At 30.7% G+C, this 18,149-nt stretch overlaps 1 protein-coding gene and 1 long non-coding RNA gene across 10 annotated transcripts in view; one reads left to right on the top strand and one right to left on the bottom strand.

Annotated features, from left to right (window-relative positions):
• Positions 1-10,505, bottom strand: part of cGlr2 (cGAS-like receptor 2) — a 119,984-nt gene extending 109,479 nt beyond the window's left edge. For 7 of the 8 annotated variants that reach the window (XR_011396223.1, XM_070109078.1, XM_070109079.1 and 4 more), the window contains exon 1: positions 10,110-10,303. Coding sequence is in view for 7 of the 8 variants with exons in the window: in XM_070109078.1 (XP_069965179.1) it covers positions 10,110-10,266 (157 nt within the window). In the remaining variant the exon portion in view is untranslated. Of the gene's footprint in view, positions 1-10,109 lie in introns of all 8 variants that reach the window. The other variant, XM_070109076.1, reaches the window with a different exon arrangement.
• LOC118683841 (uncharacterized) lies at positions 10,244-18,096 on the top strand. Of its 2 annotated transcripts, none has more exons than XR_004979682.2 (4): positions 10,244-10,373; positions 14,924-15,015; positions 15,337-15,437; positions 17,938-18,096. It is a non-coding gene; the product is annotated as an uncharacterized lncRNA (long non-coding RNA). The 2 variants fall into 2 exon arrangements; XR_011396224.1 differs by lacking the exon at positions 17,938-18,096 and adding an exon at positions 17,813-17,825.
• The last annotated feature ends 53 nt before the right edge of the window (positions 18,097-18,149 follow it).

Raw genomic sequence — 18,149 nt, 5'->3', positions numbered from 1 at the left:
AAAATCCTACCATCCCCCTCGCATTTGTATGTCCACAAGCTGCTTCCTCACAACATTTGCTAAAAATCAGAAATTGAAGAATTTGTCTGATGTTCACTTCAGAATGGAGAATTGGCAACATGACCTATTCGAGTTTAAATAATATTTATATTTTTTCATATTATGCACTATTTATGGCATTAAATTATAAAATTTATATCAAATTGACATTCATATGAAATCATTAACTACTTCTATATATTCTAAGCACAGTCCATATAGTACTTTTATATGTTTACTTATTATCATTGTTTCATAGTTTTTCGATTTAGCCCATTTTATCTAAATACGACGCTATGAAAATGCAGCCCAATTGGTAATCGCAATATTTCAAAAGAGCATAAATCAACTTTCAATAGCAAACCACTGCAAAAAGGACAAACGAGACAACATAGCCGATCGACATTGTCGCAAAATTGTCGATTGAAACAAATTTTGTCAACTCCGCGACGATGCGCAAAATTTGGCGTCAATATGTATGCGAGCTCGTGTGTATATTTGTATGTTTGTCGACAAAATCGTCATTTGGTTTTTTTCAACAAAACAATGTCCGCGCGAACTCGCCGTTATTTCGTTGCCTTGCCACCATGCACAGAGGCGTTCTAACTGAGGACTCTTAGTATATTATTATGTTGCTTAATTTGTATTGAAAAATACTGATGCATTTATGAATTATTTTCGTAATATAATATATATTATATATATATATAAATACCCATAAATTCATACCTATAATCGTTTTTAAACTAAATTCGATAAATAAAATTTATATCTGAAATAATTATGTGGCAGTGCGCCCCAATCCCTCCTTGCCTGCGATCGTTCAACTCGCAAAAAGCAAAAAGTGTGGACAAAAGTCATTGCTTGTGCGGGGCAAGAAGAAGCAAGCATCAGCGTACGTGTATTTAAGAATGAATGTGTGATTATCACATTTGTGTAAATACGCATAATAAGGAAATATTCAATAAACCTAAACATATGAACATATTCTCCTGATATATTTTAATTATATCAGGGGGTAAAATATGCTATTAAAGTAATTGAATTATGATATGCTTAGATTCCAATTAATAAAATAAAAAAATTAAACAAAATTCGTTTTAGGATTCGAACGTATAGGCTCGTATTCGGATTGTGCTTAACCCCTTCCCGCTTACGACCTAAGCCACCACAAAAGTGGAAACGTGGCCGCTTAGCCACCGTTTTATTATTATCATTTGTTTATTAAGTATATTGCTTACGCAACGCACATACATAAGTTAGAAAACTAGCTTATTAAATGTTTATTTTATTATGAATTCTGGGGTTTTTACCGGTAATACAGATTTTTAATTCAGAAGGCTTTTCATAATTATAAATTTGTCATATTATAGAAATTGAAAACATAAATCTAAATAGGTATGCGCAACGATTTTTCATATAGGAATATTCGTTGTGTCTATTTATAGCATTTCGCATATTGTGTGGTGTATTTTTCTTTTTCGAAGTTATACTTTTCGATGTTCCCTCTTGTGGAATTACAAATTAGTACTCAAAAAGTTTTCATTTAACATTTGCTCCTTCTCTACTCATCAACATTCTCTGATTTTGCTTATAGAGTGGTGTAGTTCGTTGCGTACCCTGAAAGGTGTGGTGACATTTTATTTTCGAACTTGCACGTTTTCGATGTTCCCTCATCGTAATTAATATTTTAGAACAGCTAACATTTGCTCCTTCTCTATTCATCAACATTCTCTGCTTTTATTGAACTATTATTTATTATTTTTTAAATTGTTTTATGTTAATTCATTTTTACTTTATTATGAGAAATATATCAAAATACTTTTAAATTATTACTAATAAAGTATTTTGATATATTTCTTAAAATAATTCAATAATTGTACTTGACACCATTATGGAGTCATAAAAGTACAGAATTGTGTTTTGTCGTCGGTATTTCACATTCATGCTTCAATTTTTCTTTTCAAATGCATGTGTAAACATATGTAACAGGACATACATATATTATGTCGTTTACACATTTGTATGTATTTTTATGTAGATATGTACACTCATTACTTCATGTGAAATCTCCGTTGACACATTTTTTGCTTTTATGTCAAAGAGTCAATCTGTCGAAGAACTGACGCGACGACAAAGCGTCACAACATTGTGTTGTTGGTAGAAAATCCGAGATGTGCCATACACACTCTTACAAACATACATCGCATATGGGCAAGTGCAAAGGCAATATGTGTACAAAAAATTCGAACGTACCTACGTAAATTCTTTGACAAATACAGTCAATCCCGGTTAAGTGCCAAAACCAAAGATGCAGATTTTTTGTGCTTTGTAGTACATAAGCGATTGTGGTACTTAAGCGAGTGGTACCAAAAAAAATTAGTTCTATGTCTTTAAAAAAAATTACCGTTTTCTTTAAAAAATTAAGAAGAAAAAAAGTGAGATGCAGCAAGACACCGGTAGATAAGAGGGATTGGAGGAGTGATACTTAACCGGGGTTTACTGTTTACATAAATCAGAGGAATATTGAATATTTTCTTTAAAAAGTTTCTTGAATTGTAAATCGACAAATTTACTATGTTGTCACTTTTATTCTAAAATATTTTAATACTCATATTTGAGGGGTTGTCACTTTTCCCTTCTAGAGGGAATATCAGAAATTTGTTCAATTTATGATTTTTAGCTTTTGCCATCGTCGCGAAAAGACGCTTGTTGGCAAACGCATGCTCGGGGAGATGTGTAAGGCGTTTGCTTTTATGAATGAAACAACTTAGCTTATTGCTTGTGCGCCAGCGTTCATGAATGAAAATGTTGTTGGTGTGTGATTTACTACAAATTTAGGATTTGTCAATTTGGCTGCCATATTGATTTCTGGTGCTGATGCTATTTGAGACAATTGTTGTTTTTGTACAACAATGTTTGTATTTTTCCTATTGGCTGACGTACTCACATTTGTACGCTTAAATGTATGTAGATTTGTGTATGCATTACTTATTTTGCGCGGTCATATGCATATTTGTACATACATACTTACATATAGAGCAGTGCGCTCACATGTATTTATTGATAATTGATAATATATTATTATATTATATAATATAACATATTGATGTACATACATAAATTATTAATTCTGTAAAAATTGAAATTAGAAAATTATGAAAATAGTAAAATATTATTTTTTGCATAATCTTTCACATTTTATCAATGTAGCATTTGTGCAAAAAAATAATAATTTATCAATTTTTCATCATAAAAATCGTTTATATGGCAAAAAATAATCATGCATATGTGAAGTGGCATTTGTATTTCTTGTTTTCTCATTCATTTCATTTCATTTTTCTCTTTATATTGGTAGATATGTATTTTGTCAGAGAACGTTGTTAAAAATTCTCATTTCTGTTAAATAACAGCAAAACTATACAGAAAGTGGTGAACTCCTTGATCTTAAATTTTCAGCCAACCAATCGAGCATCATACAAAATTCAATTTGCACCGTCTCATTGTTTTAAGTTCTCTGATGTATGTATGTACATTTTGCTTATAGAGTGGTGTAGCTCGTTGCGTACCCTGAAAGGTGTGGTGACATTTTATTTTCGAGCTTGCGCGTTTTCGATGTTCCCTCATCGTAATTAACATTTTAGTGCAGCTAACATTTGCTCCTTCTCTATTCATTAACATTCTCTGCTTTTATGACTCCATAATGGTGTCAAGTACATGAATTATTTTAAGAAATATATCAAAATACTTTACTAGTAATAATTTAAAAGTATTTAGATATATTTCTCATAATAAAGTTAAAATAAATTAATATAAAATAATTTAAAAAATAATAAATAATAGTTCAATAAAAGGGAATATATTTCAAATGGCATATCAATATTCCCAGTTTGGCATACATTTAATATTCTCTTCAATATTCGTCGGTTGGTTATGTTAAGAGAGCGAGAAATGTTATTTGTATCTCCTGCGTGTGAGGTGAACTCCTTGATAAAATCAGAGAATGTTAATGAATAGAGAAGGAGCAAATGTTAACTGAAAACTTTATGAGTACTAATTTGTAATTCCACATGAGGGAACATCGAAAAATATAACTTCGAAAAAGAAAAATACACCACACAATGTACGAAATGCTATAAATAGACACAACGAATATTCCTATATGAAAAATCGTTGCGCATACCTATTTAGATTTATGTTTTCAATTTCTATGATATGACAAATTTATAATTATGAAAAGCCTTTTGAATTAAAAAGGAGGATTACTGGCAAAAACCCCAGAATTCATAATAAAATAACCTTTGATATGCAATTTTTCCAACTTTTGTATATGCGTTGCGTAAGCAATATACTTATCAAACAAAAGATAACAGTGGCTAAGCGGCCGCGTTTCCATTTATATAGTGGCTTAGGTCGTAGGCGTGAAGGAGTTAAGCTCAATCCGAATACGAGCATATACGTTCGAATCGTAAAATACATAAAACTCAAAATTTTATTTCATTTTTTTATTTTATTTATTGGAGTCTAAGCATATCATAATTCAATTTCTTTAATAGCATATTTTACTTCCTAATATAATTAAAATATATCAGGAAAATATGTTCATATGATTAGGTTTATTGAATATTTTCTTATTATGCGTATTTACACAAATGTGATAATCACACATACATTCTTAAATACACGTACGCAGATGCTTGCTTCTTCTTGCCCCGCACAAGCAATGACTTTTGTCCACACTTTTTGCCTTTTGCGAGTTGAACGATCGCAGGCAAGGAGGGATTGGGGCGCACTGGCACATAATCAGATATATAGTTTATTTATCGAATTTAGTTTAAAAACGATTATAGGTTTGAGTTTATGTGTATTTATATATATATATAATATATATTATAGTACGAAAATAATTCATAAATGCATCAGTATTTTTCAATACAAATTAAGCAACATAATAATATACTAAGAGTCCTCAGTTAGAACGCCTCTGTGTATAGTGGCAAGCCAACGAAATAACGGCGAGTTCGCGCAGACATTGTGTTGTTGAAAGTAACCAAATGACGATTTTGTCGACAAACATACATATATACATATGAGCTCGCATACATATTGACGCCGAATTTTGCGCATCGTGGCGCAGTTGACAAAATTTGTTTCAATCGACAATTTTACGACAGTGTCGATCGGCTATGTTGTCTCGTTTGTCCTTTTTGCAGTGGTTTGCTGTTGAAAATTGACTTATGCTCTTTTGAAATATTGCGATTACCGATTGGGCTGCATTTTCATAGCGTCGTATTTAGATAAAATGGGCTAAATCGACAAACTATGAAATAATGATAATAAGTAAACATATAAAAGTACTATATGGACTGTGCTTAGAATATATAGAAGTAGTTAATGATTTCATATGAATGGCAATTTTATATAAATTTTATAATTTAATACCATAAATAGTGCATAATATGAAAAAAATTAAAATAATATTTCAAATCGCTAAGAGGTCATGTTGCCAATTCTTTTTTCTGAAGGGAACACCAGACAAATTCTTCAATTTCTGATTTTTAGCAAATGTTGTGAAGCAGCAGCTTGTGGGCAACATACAAATGCGAGGGGAATGGTAGGATCAGTTGTAAAATTGAAACTTCTTCAATAATAATATTCAAGCGAACTCGCGGCATATTTTCTAAGTATTTTATATTACAACGACAACAAATTTATTCATAAGGAACGTGCGTCTGCTTCAAAGCAAAGTGCGCTCGTTCATAACTCTGCGCCGCGCTATTTTTTCTGTGCGCCTGGCAAACCGCATTTGGTTTTCATATAGAATTCCTGGGCAAATACGCGAAAATTAAGTTTATATTTATAATCAGGGGTGTAAGGGAGTAGCGAAAGCAGAGAACGTATATCATATGATATCACATGATATACGTTCTCTGGCGAAAGTCCCATTCACAATAGTTTCGCCACCTCTGAGGCGTACGTTCACAATAAAACCAACATGGTGGCCATGGTGAGTTAGGGTGGCGAGGGGTTAAAACGGGTTGCGCATAGCAGAAAACGCCTAAATAATTATTTATATATATTTTAAATTTTGGTTATTAATTGATGTTTAATGCTTACAACATATATTATACCTTGTTGATATAGGTAAATATGAGAAATGTTTTAAAGCATTTTAAATAACTTATTAATGGGCAAACTAAAAATTCAATTTAACTATGAGTGGACGGGAAGAAATAACTATTGTAACAGAATTTGATACTATAAGTAATAATAATTTATATAATCAAAAAAGCAAAACATATCATTGTCTTAGAAGTGATAATAATTCATTTAAACAATGAAGCAAAATTTATCATTGTACTTATATCAAGAAATAGTTACTGTGCCAATATTTTCTCTAATTTAAGTATAGATTTATTTAATCACAAATTTTATTTACGTTTTATATATCAGCAATTAACGGTGGATATATGTACAATAGTTTATTACAACTTTTGACATACAAAATTGCCATATTATTATATAGTTCGTAGTTTAGTTTTTAAATATATAGACTTCTAAAATAAATTTATAATATAAATTAAGTTGCAATATCTTTATAGTACAAAATACGGTAGGCATATCAGGTAGCTGTCTCTGTATTTCAACATGTAGCGATTATAATATGTACAATATTTTACATATAACTCTTTACATAAATAATTTACCAAAGTGTTATATAGTTCTAAATTATGTCTTTAAATATATAGACTCCTAAAATAAATTATTTGTTGAAGTTGCAATATCTTTATAGTATAAAACATGGTATAAGGGTATAAAATGCGGTAGATATATTTCTTTTTTAAAAAGTAATTTAAAATTAGCTTGTGCAACACTGTTACGCAATGCTCAATAGCAATACTGGCATTTGAATTTATTAACAACTTTTAGTCAAACGCACTAATACACACCTGCTTATTGATAAAAATTCTCGTGTGAGCAGTTTTATCAGGAGCAATATTAAATATTCATTATTTTACGAAGAGTATGTTGCAAATTTATGAACATTGCCCTCAGTTTCGTTGAATAAGCATTTTCTGCATCCCGTTATTTGACATGGTTGCTTAATTGCACCTTACATTTTTCTGTGGTGAATATTTATTAAGTTACCACAGTTAAAATAAAGGCATAAATATATATCGTAATTACTCTAAAATTTGCCAATAATAGCCGCTCCTTTAAGAACATATATTAAAATAAACTTATATTATTTTGAAAACATATTAAAGTTTTACATATAACCAATATTTTTCGGACAACTTTTTCACAAATTAAAAGAAAATAACAAGATGCAACCATTTTCTGGTTAAAAGCCGGCCATCTTGGATGTCAATAGAAACTCAACCCCTAGGCCAGGGTAGGCGAACCTTTATGCATCAACGTGCCATTTTTTCTAAAAAAAAGTTTAATGGGGTCATTCGCGTGCCATCAAATAATTTTGACTTTCTGATTATTGGGAAAATAATAATTATAAATACTATCAAAACTCTTTATTAAATAAAGTAAGCAAAAGAGGTACATTTTGGTATGTTTATATTAAATTTCAGTAAAATTAGTGTGACTTCTGTTGCTGCAGGTTAGATGACAAATAATTTATGTTAGGGTTGTAAGATGTTACTTTTAGCAAAATGCATGCTGAACTAGATTCATCTGTCAAACGGTTTCTAACCGAGTTTTTAATCTTATTCATCTCTGAAAATAATGTTTAAAGAATCGATCACAGAAATAAATTCTTCAGTAATTTTTTCTTTGTCTGTTGTCTCGTGAACCTCACCCTGCGCATCGAACACTCCGCAGCGTAGGAGCATCGCGTTCGATCGTCTTAAAATACCTAATTCTGCGACGTGCCCAAAATATTGTGTCGCGTGCCATCAATGGCACGCGTGCCATTGGTTCGCCTACCCTGCCCTAGGCGGACTTGACGTTTCTCCATGGACCCCTCTCAGCTGTAGCTTTGTTTACATCCATCAGCTGATTCTTTCTCTACTCCCCCTTTAAGATGCTCATAGTATATTATTATGTTGCTTAATTTGAATTGAAAAATACTGATGCATAAATGACTTATTTTCCTAATATAATAATAATATACGTAAAAATATAAATACAAATAAATTCATACCTATAGTCGTTTTTAAAATAAATTCGATAAATAAAATATATATCTCATATAATTATGTGGCAGTGTGCCCCTGACTCATTCTTGCTGCGATTGTTCAACTTGTTTCTCGCAAAAAGCAAGAAGTGTGGACAAAAGTCATTGATTGTGCGGGGCAAGCATCAGCGTACGTGTATTTAAGAATGCATGTGTGATTATCACATTTGTGTAAATAGGCATAATAATAAGGGAATATTCAATAAACCTAAATATATGAACATATTTTCCTGATATATTTTAATTATATCAGGAAGTAAAATATATTATTAAAGTAATTGAATTGCTTAGACTCCAATTAATAAATAAAAAAGTTAAATAAAATTTCATTTACATGAGTTTTAAGATTCGAACTTATATGCTCGTATTCGGAATGAGCTTAACTCCTTCACTCTTACGACCTAAGCCACCACAAAAGTGGAAACGCGGCCGCTTAGCCACCGTTTTATTGTTATCCTTTGCTTAATAAGCAATTACTCACGCAACGCACATACATAAGTTGGAAAAATTGCCTATTAAATGTTTATTTTATTATGAATTCTGGGGTTTTTACCGATAATACAGATTTTTAATTCAGAAGGCTTTTCATAATTATAAATTTGTCATATCATAGAAATTGAAAACATAAATCTAAATAGGTATGCGCAACGATTTTTCATTTAGGAATATTCGTTGTGTCTATTTATAGCATTTCGCACATTGCGTGGTGTATTTTTTTTTTTTCGAAGTTATATTTTTCGATGTTCCCTCATCTGGAATTACAAATTAGTACTCAAAAAGATTTTATTTAACATTTGGTGCTTCTATTCATTTACGTTCTCTGATAAAATGTTCGCTGTCGAACCTGCACCTTGTCGTTCTTCTAAGTTCTCTGGTCAAACTACCATAATGACAGTTTATTTTATAAATTATTAAGACAAGTATTGCTTAACGTAAAAAATTAACAAGCATTTCCATGTCTCTTTTTTGATTTTATAAATTTTCGATTAAAAGAAATCTGAAAATCTTAATTATATTGTGCTCAAGTAACTTCGAACACAACATTTAATTTAATTTTATATTTGCTTCGAGAGAGAGAGAGCTATCAAAACTCACATTCTTTATAACATTTGTCAAGAATAATACTGTCGACATAAATAGATTGGGTATTTTAAAAATTACTTTTGGGCATTTTACATTAACATATATATTATTTTTAGGTGCTCGGTTTCCGAGTAGATCTATATCGCGCATACACAACCCTAAATACGTGTATTCATATAAATAAATACTGGATAAGTATATAGATAAATTAATTTAAACTTTTTCAAAATTCATATGACATATAATAATATATAAATAAAAAAAATTTTGACACAGAAATACAACTCATAATAAAATATCATTTTTTTATGAGGAACGCTTTAAATAGAATACTTCGCATTTATAACAAAAAAAAAAAAATAAAAACTTTAGTTTGCACGGAATTTAATGCAACTGTGTCGTTTTTTAAAATTTCGTTTCGAACTGATTTTGTCAGCTACTTTTTAAGTTTATTTCTGGTATTCTGAATTTTTTTAGCTGATCAAAATTCCCTAATCTTAATTGCTATGAACATAATCAGGGAACGCGTTTGAGAGAAAAAATGAGGGCAATTATCATTTATTACTATATTCCCTGTTTTTTTTTTTTTAATTTATCTGTTGAATATCACTTTACTGAATTGCAGTTTACGCAACAAACCATAAAACATCGGGCACTGGCTCTGATAAGATTGTCAAGATAATAATTATAGTCCGTAGAGTCTGCGAGTTAAGAATGTTCCACGTATTTATTTAGAAACATACATACATGTTTGATAACAAGTCAATATACATAGCTCTTAAAACATAATATTTACCTCTCAAATAATTGCCATTATAGAGTGCAGCAAACGTTTGATTCTTCTTTAGAGCAGTAAATATTGTATCACGCAAGACCTCAAAGTGCGACATATACTCTTGTTTGTAACGTTTTATGTTTATTTCTGAGTTTATTTTTCCAAAAATTTCGTCCATTTTTACTGATTATTCAATATCGGTGGAATACTATAATAGTAAAATATTTTCAAAAACTCTAATGCTAGTCCAATCTCCTTTAATTAGCGGAGCTCCTTAAATGACCGGTAAATCTGGTATAAAGTGTAAAGTAGTAGTAAATAACCATTCTTTTAGGATGACACAAATTACAAAAAAAGCGAATACAAAAGAAAATAGAGTAAAAAAGCTCAGGACTTGGCAATCAGCATGGGTTTCCTACTAACCAGAGATAAAGAGATGCCCAACTCGTCTCACTGGAAATTAGAGCGCAATTGATAAACGTCAAAACCTACTGAACTCAAGCAACTGTCAAAGTTCAGTAGGTCTGACGTTTAGCAATTGGAAAAAGAGGGACGGCCAGACAGAAATCCTACAGAAAAATATGTCAACAGAGAGATTTCTTGCCGCTGTTAAAGATCACTAACAAAAGTTGGAAAACAATGAAAATGAAAGAAAACGCGAAATTGAAATTTATGTGATAATATCTTTTGTGATGTCATGCTAAGTGGTATTGATTTTCAATTGAAAATTTTTAAAAACATTTATTAATTGAGAGCTAATACATTTATTCATTTGATTACGTATTGAAAGTTCAAAAATCAATTGTTTAATAAATCACAAAATCACAAAAAAAAAAGAGTATAAAAAGTTTCTGCATATGTTTAACGGATACATGTATATTAATATCTAATCTTAATAAATAATGGGTATTTTAATTTAAATTCCCAAAAATTATTATTTTGTCCCATCTGGCTACAATGGAAAATGTTATAACGCTAATTTTGAGGCGCTCTCACATTGGAAAGAGTTGGGCATCCCATTATCCATGCTACTAACATATTACTACTAAAACTACACTATTTATACGCAACATTGGGATTCTAATTGTCGTACAATTGTTGTGGAAATTGTATTTCGATGTGATCACTACAATTTCAACATATTTCCAAATAAAGCTTTTAATGAATAAGTGAAACAATGTGATTCCAAAAACAAAGTTTTTTGTGTTACACATAAACAGGGTTGCGAATTTTTTAATTAAAAACTTTAGAATGAAAAATTAAGCTTTAAATTAAAAATTATATTTTCATTTTTAATCCTGATATTGGCATTAAAAATAAGTTTTTTATTTTTTAATCCAAGATGTTTGGGATTAAAAATTGAAAATGGAAAATAATAATTTTTATTTCAACGATGGCGAAAATATGTTAATTCTAAAACAAGTTCTTTTTTCGATTCTTATTTACATATATGCTTGAGATAAAAAATTTTATTTTTCTATCCGGTAGTTAGGATTAAAATTGTTTTTTTTTATTATTTTTTGGTGGTTTATAAATTACACAGTGAACAGGAATTCAGCTGTTTTTTAATGTTTGTGAGAGCACGCAAAAATATGTAAAATATCATAACTGAAAATAAAAAATTGAAATGTCAAACCAGACGCAATGAAATAAGAGAGCAGCAACAAAGAACGTATATCATAGAGAAAGTGCAATTGCGGACCAGCGTGTGAATTGTCAAAACCTAACAAGTTTGAATAGTTGATTTCACCTCAGCTAGCTCGGAAGGAGAAATTTTCACAGTGGCGCGTGAACAGAGCTGAGCATTGAATATAAATTATGCTCAAAAGCAGAGAATGTTAATAAATAGAGAAGGCGCAAATGTTAAAAAGTACTAAATTGAGCTTTTTGCAAGAGGGAACATCAAAAAATACAACTTCGACTCATTTGAAATACACCACGCAATGATCGAAACGGGGAAAAGGCTATAAATAGACACAAAAAATGTTCTTAAATGAATTATGCGCATTCTGATTTACATTTGCATATTACAAAAAAATCATAATTTTTTATTTATTTTATTATTTGGCATTTAAGCTAATTTCAATTCAATTACTTTAATACACACAACAATGACTTTTGTCTACACTTTTTGCTTTTTGCGAGAAGCAAGTTAAACAATGGCAAACAAGGAGGGGTCAGGGGCGCACTGCCACATAATTATACCAGATATATTTTTATTAATCGAATTTTTTTTTAAAACGTTTATGTGTATTTATATTTATACTTAAATATTATAATATTGTGTAACTAAGTCCTAAGATATCAGTATTGCTCAATACAAATTAATCAATATGATAGTACAATATAAATCCTCCGTTGAAACGCCTCTGACCATGTTGGCACGCCATGGAAGTAACGGCGAGTTCGCGCGGAGAAGGGGCGGAGCAAAAAATTGAGTTCTGACAAAACATTGAAAAAAACCAAATGACAACTTTCCCCACAAACACATATACATACGAGTTCGCATACATATTGACGCCGAATTTTGCGCATCGTCGTGGAGTTGACAAAATTTGTTTGAATAGACAATTTTGCGACAATGTCAGTCGGCTGTGTTGTCGCGTTTGTCGTTTTTTCAGTGCTTTGCTAATGAAAGTCGACTTATGCTCTTTTGAAATACTACGACTACGGATTGGGCTATATTAAGCCCAAGGAACTAATATAAGTAATAAGGAATTTCATATAAATGGCAATTTTATATAAATTTTATAATATAATGTCATATATAGTTCATAATATGAAATAAATTAAAATAATATTTCAAATCGCGAATAGGTCATGTTGCCAATTCTCCTTTCTGAATTGAACATCAGACAAATTCTTCAATTTCTGATTTTTTACATCGTCGTGAGGTAGCAGCTTGTGGGCAACGTACAAATGCGAGGGGAATGGTAGGATCAATTGTAAAATTGAAATTTTACTGAACAAATTCTAATTTAATATCTTCATTTTATTTAAACTTCATTTTCGTGCATTTGTAGTAGAAATTCCATATGAAAACCAATTTGGTTGATCAGGCGCACAGAAAATATAGCGCGGCGCAGAGTTATGAACGAGCGCACTTTGCTTTGAAGCAGACGCACGTTCCTTATGAATGAATTTGTTGGCGTTGTAATATGAAATATGTAGAAAACATAGCGCATGCTTGCTCGAATGTTATTGGTCGATGATGGCGCGTCTGCGATTTTTTTGTTGCTTGAGCGAATGTTTGATTTTTTTAACAAAAGGCATATTGAGGGGCATACATACATACATATGTACATATGTGTACATATATGCAAATATATTTGGACATGCGAATGTCCAGGAAATACAATTTCAAGAATATTCACATATAAATTGATCATTTGAAACTAGTAAACGACAATAGCTGTTTGAGTTTACAGATTTGAAAAGATTTCTCTATCATGTCTGTGGTGCTGCTTGTTATAACAGCTCGTTTTCGCAAATTCACATCAAATATTTGCCTGAGTTCACGTTCACATCCTAGCACAGATGTAGTTTTATTCCTTTTTTAATTTTTACAACATTTTTTTATTAAATATAATTTTTTTCTCATTATATAAATGTTCTTCAAAATCTATTATTTCTTTTTGTTATTCTAATTTTACCTAGGTGACAATTTACTTGGTTCCTACTTAGAGTGGAGTAGTTTGTTGAATTCTATTATCATGAGGCGAAGGTACCTTTCTGATGTGGTGTAATTGAACTTTCGAATTTGCGCATTTTCGATGTTCCCTTTTAATAGTTTACATTTAAGTACAGCTAACATTTGCGCCTTCTCTATTTATTAACATTCTCTGCTTTAACAGAAGGCTGTGATAACACTACCGGGTGATTAACCGGTAATTTAACCGATAGTTGGATTAAGGGGACAGTTGGTACTGAATCGGTGATTTAACCTGTAGGTGGCTTGCAGGCAGAACAGATTACCTGCCCATAAAGCCAAGTTAAGCAACTGCCTAGGACGCAAGAATTTTAGAGCGTCATTTTGGCTAATTTTCTTTACATATTTAATATTTTTATTTTGCTAATTGTAACAATTAAATATTAAATATTTGCAAATTTCATAAATACGATGATTTTTTGCAAGGACTGTGATGGATAAGTTTTTATAACAGCTATATACTATAATGGTCCGATATCGGCTGTTCCGACAAATAGCAGCTTCTTGATGAGAAAAGTACGGATACAAAATTTTATATCGATATCTCAAAAACTGAGGGACTAGTTCGCATATATACAGACGGATAGACAGACGGACATGGCTAAATTGACTCAGCTCATCTCGCTGATCATTTATATATACTATACTTTATAGGGTCTCTAACGGTTCCTCTTGGGTGTCATAAGCATCGTGACAAACTTAATATACCTTGTTCAGTATATATAAAGGTATAAAGCAAATCAAACACAACAGTTTTCGTATTGTGAGGTTTTCCTTTAGACATCACATATTTATGAGGAAATTGTAAGCATTTAAGCTTTTGAACTTACGCCAGCATAAGATAACCCTCCCAAAATTCAAAACCACACAATAGTGATTTTGTGAGGGCATGTGAATAAGGCAATAGACTTATCAACGATTTTCATAAAATTTGCTGAATTTCACTCAATAAAACTACATAATGATAGGGTCTGATAAGACCTAATGTGAAGTATAATTCTAACATGGTCTCCTAAAAATCATCTTTTTATTCTTGGCTAGGTTGCGCTCATGTAATTTCAAATTCGTTAGTAGAGAACATTTTTAAACTAAAATACAAAGTATTAAATTTAACTATTTTTTACAGTTTAATTAGGTGTTGGATACGTTAGAAGTTTTTGCACTTTCATTACGTGTTGGATACGTTAGAAGGAATGTTTCGAAAATATTTACAATTAGGTAAGAATTTCTAATGTTTTTAAATGCCGGCTGCACCTCACCTCACTTATTCAGAGGTGTCGCCGCAATTCAGAATTGTTGACGCCACGGTTTTCCTGAATTTGAATATGAATTATGAACCGTGAAAAATTAAGGATTTTAAAGAAACTTTTATTTTATTTAGTACTCCTGATTTTGAAGAATAAAACTAAGTAATTGAAAATATTATGTGAACATTCGGTATTCACAATATAAATATATACTCATACATACACTCAGAGGCATCAGTTAGCCCACACTGCATATAAATGAATATCATGTTAATTAATTTTATATTTACAGGGTCTAAGAGAATGTTTAGCCAGCTGGATTTCTAATATCATATAGGCAAACATCACTAAAAGCTAAAAACAGCACATATTACTGTTTTTGAACAAAAACAAGTAAGTTATTTAAGAGAATGGATAAAAAATCTACGTTTTTAGAACTCGTCAGCTCTCAGAGCAATTTATATAGTAACATGAAAAATTTTATATGTAACTTTATAATTTTTTTTATTTTTCCGCTATTGTTCATGCTTTGTTTTATAAATACATCTAAAAATTATTTCATAAAAATTAAGTGTACAAAGCCAAAGTCTCTTAATTTAAATCAGCGATAAATAAGTAGATTTCAAAGGGGAAACTATCGATATTATCGATAGTATATTTTTTAACTATCGAGTGGTTCAACTATCAATAGTTTTGCAGCTCTACACCACTGGACGTTTTAAATTATATTTGTTAACACAATAGAGATAGATAGTTAATAGATATCGTTCAAATTTAATTTATGGTAATACGTTCTTACACTTTCTTTGTTGGTAGCAAGTGTTTAGACCAGTTTCTCTAAATTGAAACTGGGGGTCATCATCAACAAGAAAAAACTTTAACTTCGGTTGCACCGAACCTATAATATAGATATAGCCGCTGGAAACTTATAGTTTTCGAGATATTTACGTTTAAAGTTGAAAATTTCAACTATTTATTCCCGAAAGCCTGGGACGTTATTCTAAAGCCGACCCAAGATTTCTTCGAAAATAGCACCTTTGACACCCATACCAAATTTCGTGAAGATATTTCGTCAAATGAAAAGGAGTTCCATACAATCAATTAATTGCGATCGTTCAATTTTAATGGCAGTTATATGCTATAGTGGTCCCATATCGGCGGTTCCGACAAATGAGCAAATTCTTAGGGAGAAAAGGACGTGAGGAAAATGTCAGATCGATCAAAAACAGAGGGACTAGTTCGCGTGTGTACAGACAGATGGACATGGCTAAGTCGACTCAACTCTTAAGCAAACTTAATATACCCTCTTCAGGGTATAATGAAGTGGCACAAACTATTAACATTAAAACAACTGTGTCTGATTTTTCAAAATTAAAGGCACCAAAGGATTTAAATAATTAACTTTTGTTTGTTAATGTACTACTTATTATAAACTTTCCAAAAAATTAGGATAACCCTTTGGAATATGAGTGCTTTTTAAAAAAATTACCTGAATAATTTTCCAATTTGTAACTTATGTTCAATTTTACTTTAAACTCACCCTTAAGGCCAGAAGGTTGAATAATAATAACTAAGCTAAAATAGATTGTGACTAATATAGTTTATAATTTATTAAGCAAAATATATAAGCTGTCTTCGAATCGCAATTTCTCTGCTCGCTTCTGCTCTTTTGTCGAAAAAAAATTAATTATATGCAATAATATGTAAAAGCAACAACAAAGTTATCGAGTTGAATTCGTACAAGAGAGTGTACGGATACATCATTAAAGTCGTATTGCCCATCGCAAAGAGGGAAAGAGTTTTACATACAAGCACTTGATTCCGATCGTTCAGTTTGTATGGCTGGTATATGCTATAGTGATCTGATCTAAACAAATTTTTCGGATATTACATTGTTGCCTTAAGCAATAATTCATGCCTAATTTCATGAAGACACATCGTCAAATCACAAAGTTTCTCATACAAGGACTTGCTTCCGATTATTCAGATTGTATGGCAGCTATATGCTATAACTATATGCTGCTTCTTAGTAAGAGCTTCAAAATTTCATAGCTTAAAAACTAAAGGACTAGTTCGCGTATATACGGACATGGCTAAATCAACTAAGCTCATTAAGCTGATCTTTTATGGATATATTTTAAAGAGTTTCCGACGTTTCCTTCTTGGTATTACAAACTTCGTGGTAAACTTAATATACCCTGTTCAGGGTATAAAAAGTGTTACATATTGTTATTTTCTTAAAATTTATGAAAAAGTTGTCCCAAAAATATGGTTTATATGTAAAACTTTAATATTTTTCAGAATCAGTTTATTTTAATATACAAGTATATTCTTGAAAGAGTGGGTATTATTGGCAAATTCAAGAATAACAAAGATTGATATTTATGCTTCTTTTTAACTGTGGCAAATTAATTAATATTCACTACAGAAAAAGTAAGGTGCAATTAAGCAACCATATCATAAAACTGAATCCAGAAAATGTTTATTCAACGAAACTGGAGACAAGTTTTATAAATTTACCTATATAAAAATAATAATTATTTTAACAAAAAAATAATCAAAAAAAACTAAGCGTAACAGTATTGTTCAGCTTAAGAAGTATACAGTCTATATTTAAAAACTAAACCTATAACTTTGTAATAATATAGTCATTTTTTTATGTAAATAGTTGTTAGTAAAACTTTGTACACATTTTCATCGCTAAATGCTGAAATATAAAGCGTAATAATTGTGATTAAAAAATATATACATATATTCTTAAATTACAGGAAACATCGGCTCTGTAATTATCTCTTGATATATCTTACAATTATAATGTTTGCTTTATTCTATAATAATATTCTTATGACTTCTAATACCAAATATATTATATATGTATATTCTTAAATTACAGGAAACATCGGCTCTGGAATTATCTCTTGGTATATCTTACAATCATAATTTTTGCTTTATTCTATAATAAATTCTGTAGACTTCTAATACCAAATTCTTTTACAATACCATAGTTATTTTTTCCGGTCCATATACATCGAAAACCATTCCTTACTCTGGCAAAACGCAATGCAAATAATACTTGGGGATTGGAATGTAAAGGGTGACCCATGT

This window comes from Bactrocera oleae, chromosome 4, assembly GCF_042242935.1.
Source record: "Bactrocera oleae isolate idBacOlea1 chromosome 4, idBacOlea1, whole genome shotgun sequence".
NCBI lineage: Eukaryota > Metazoa > Arthropoda > Insecta > Diptera > Tephritidae > Bactrocera > Bactrocera oleae.
This window is presented reverse-complemented; position numbering and strand designations above follow the sequence as displayed.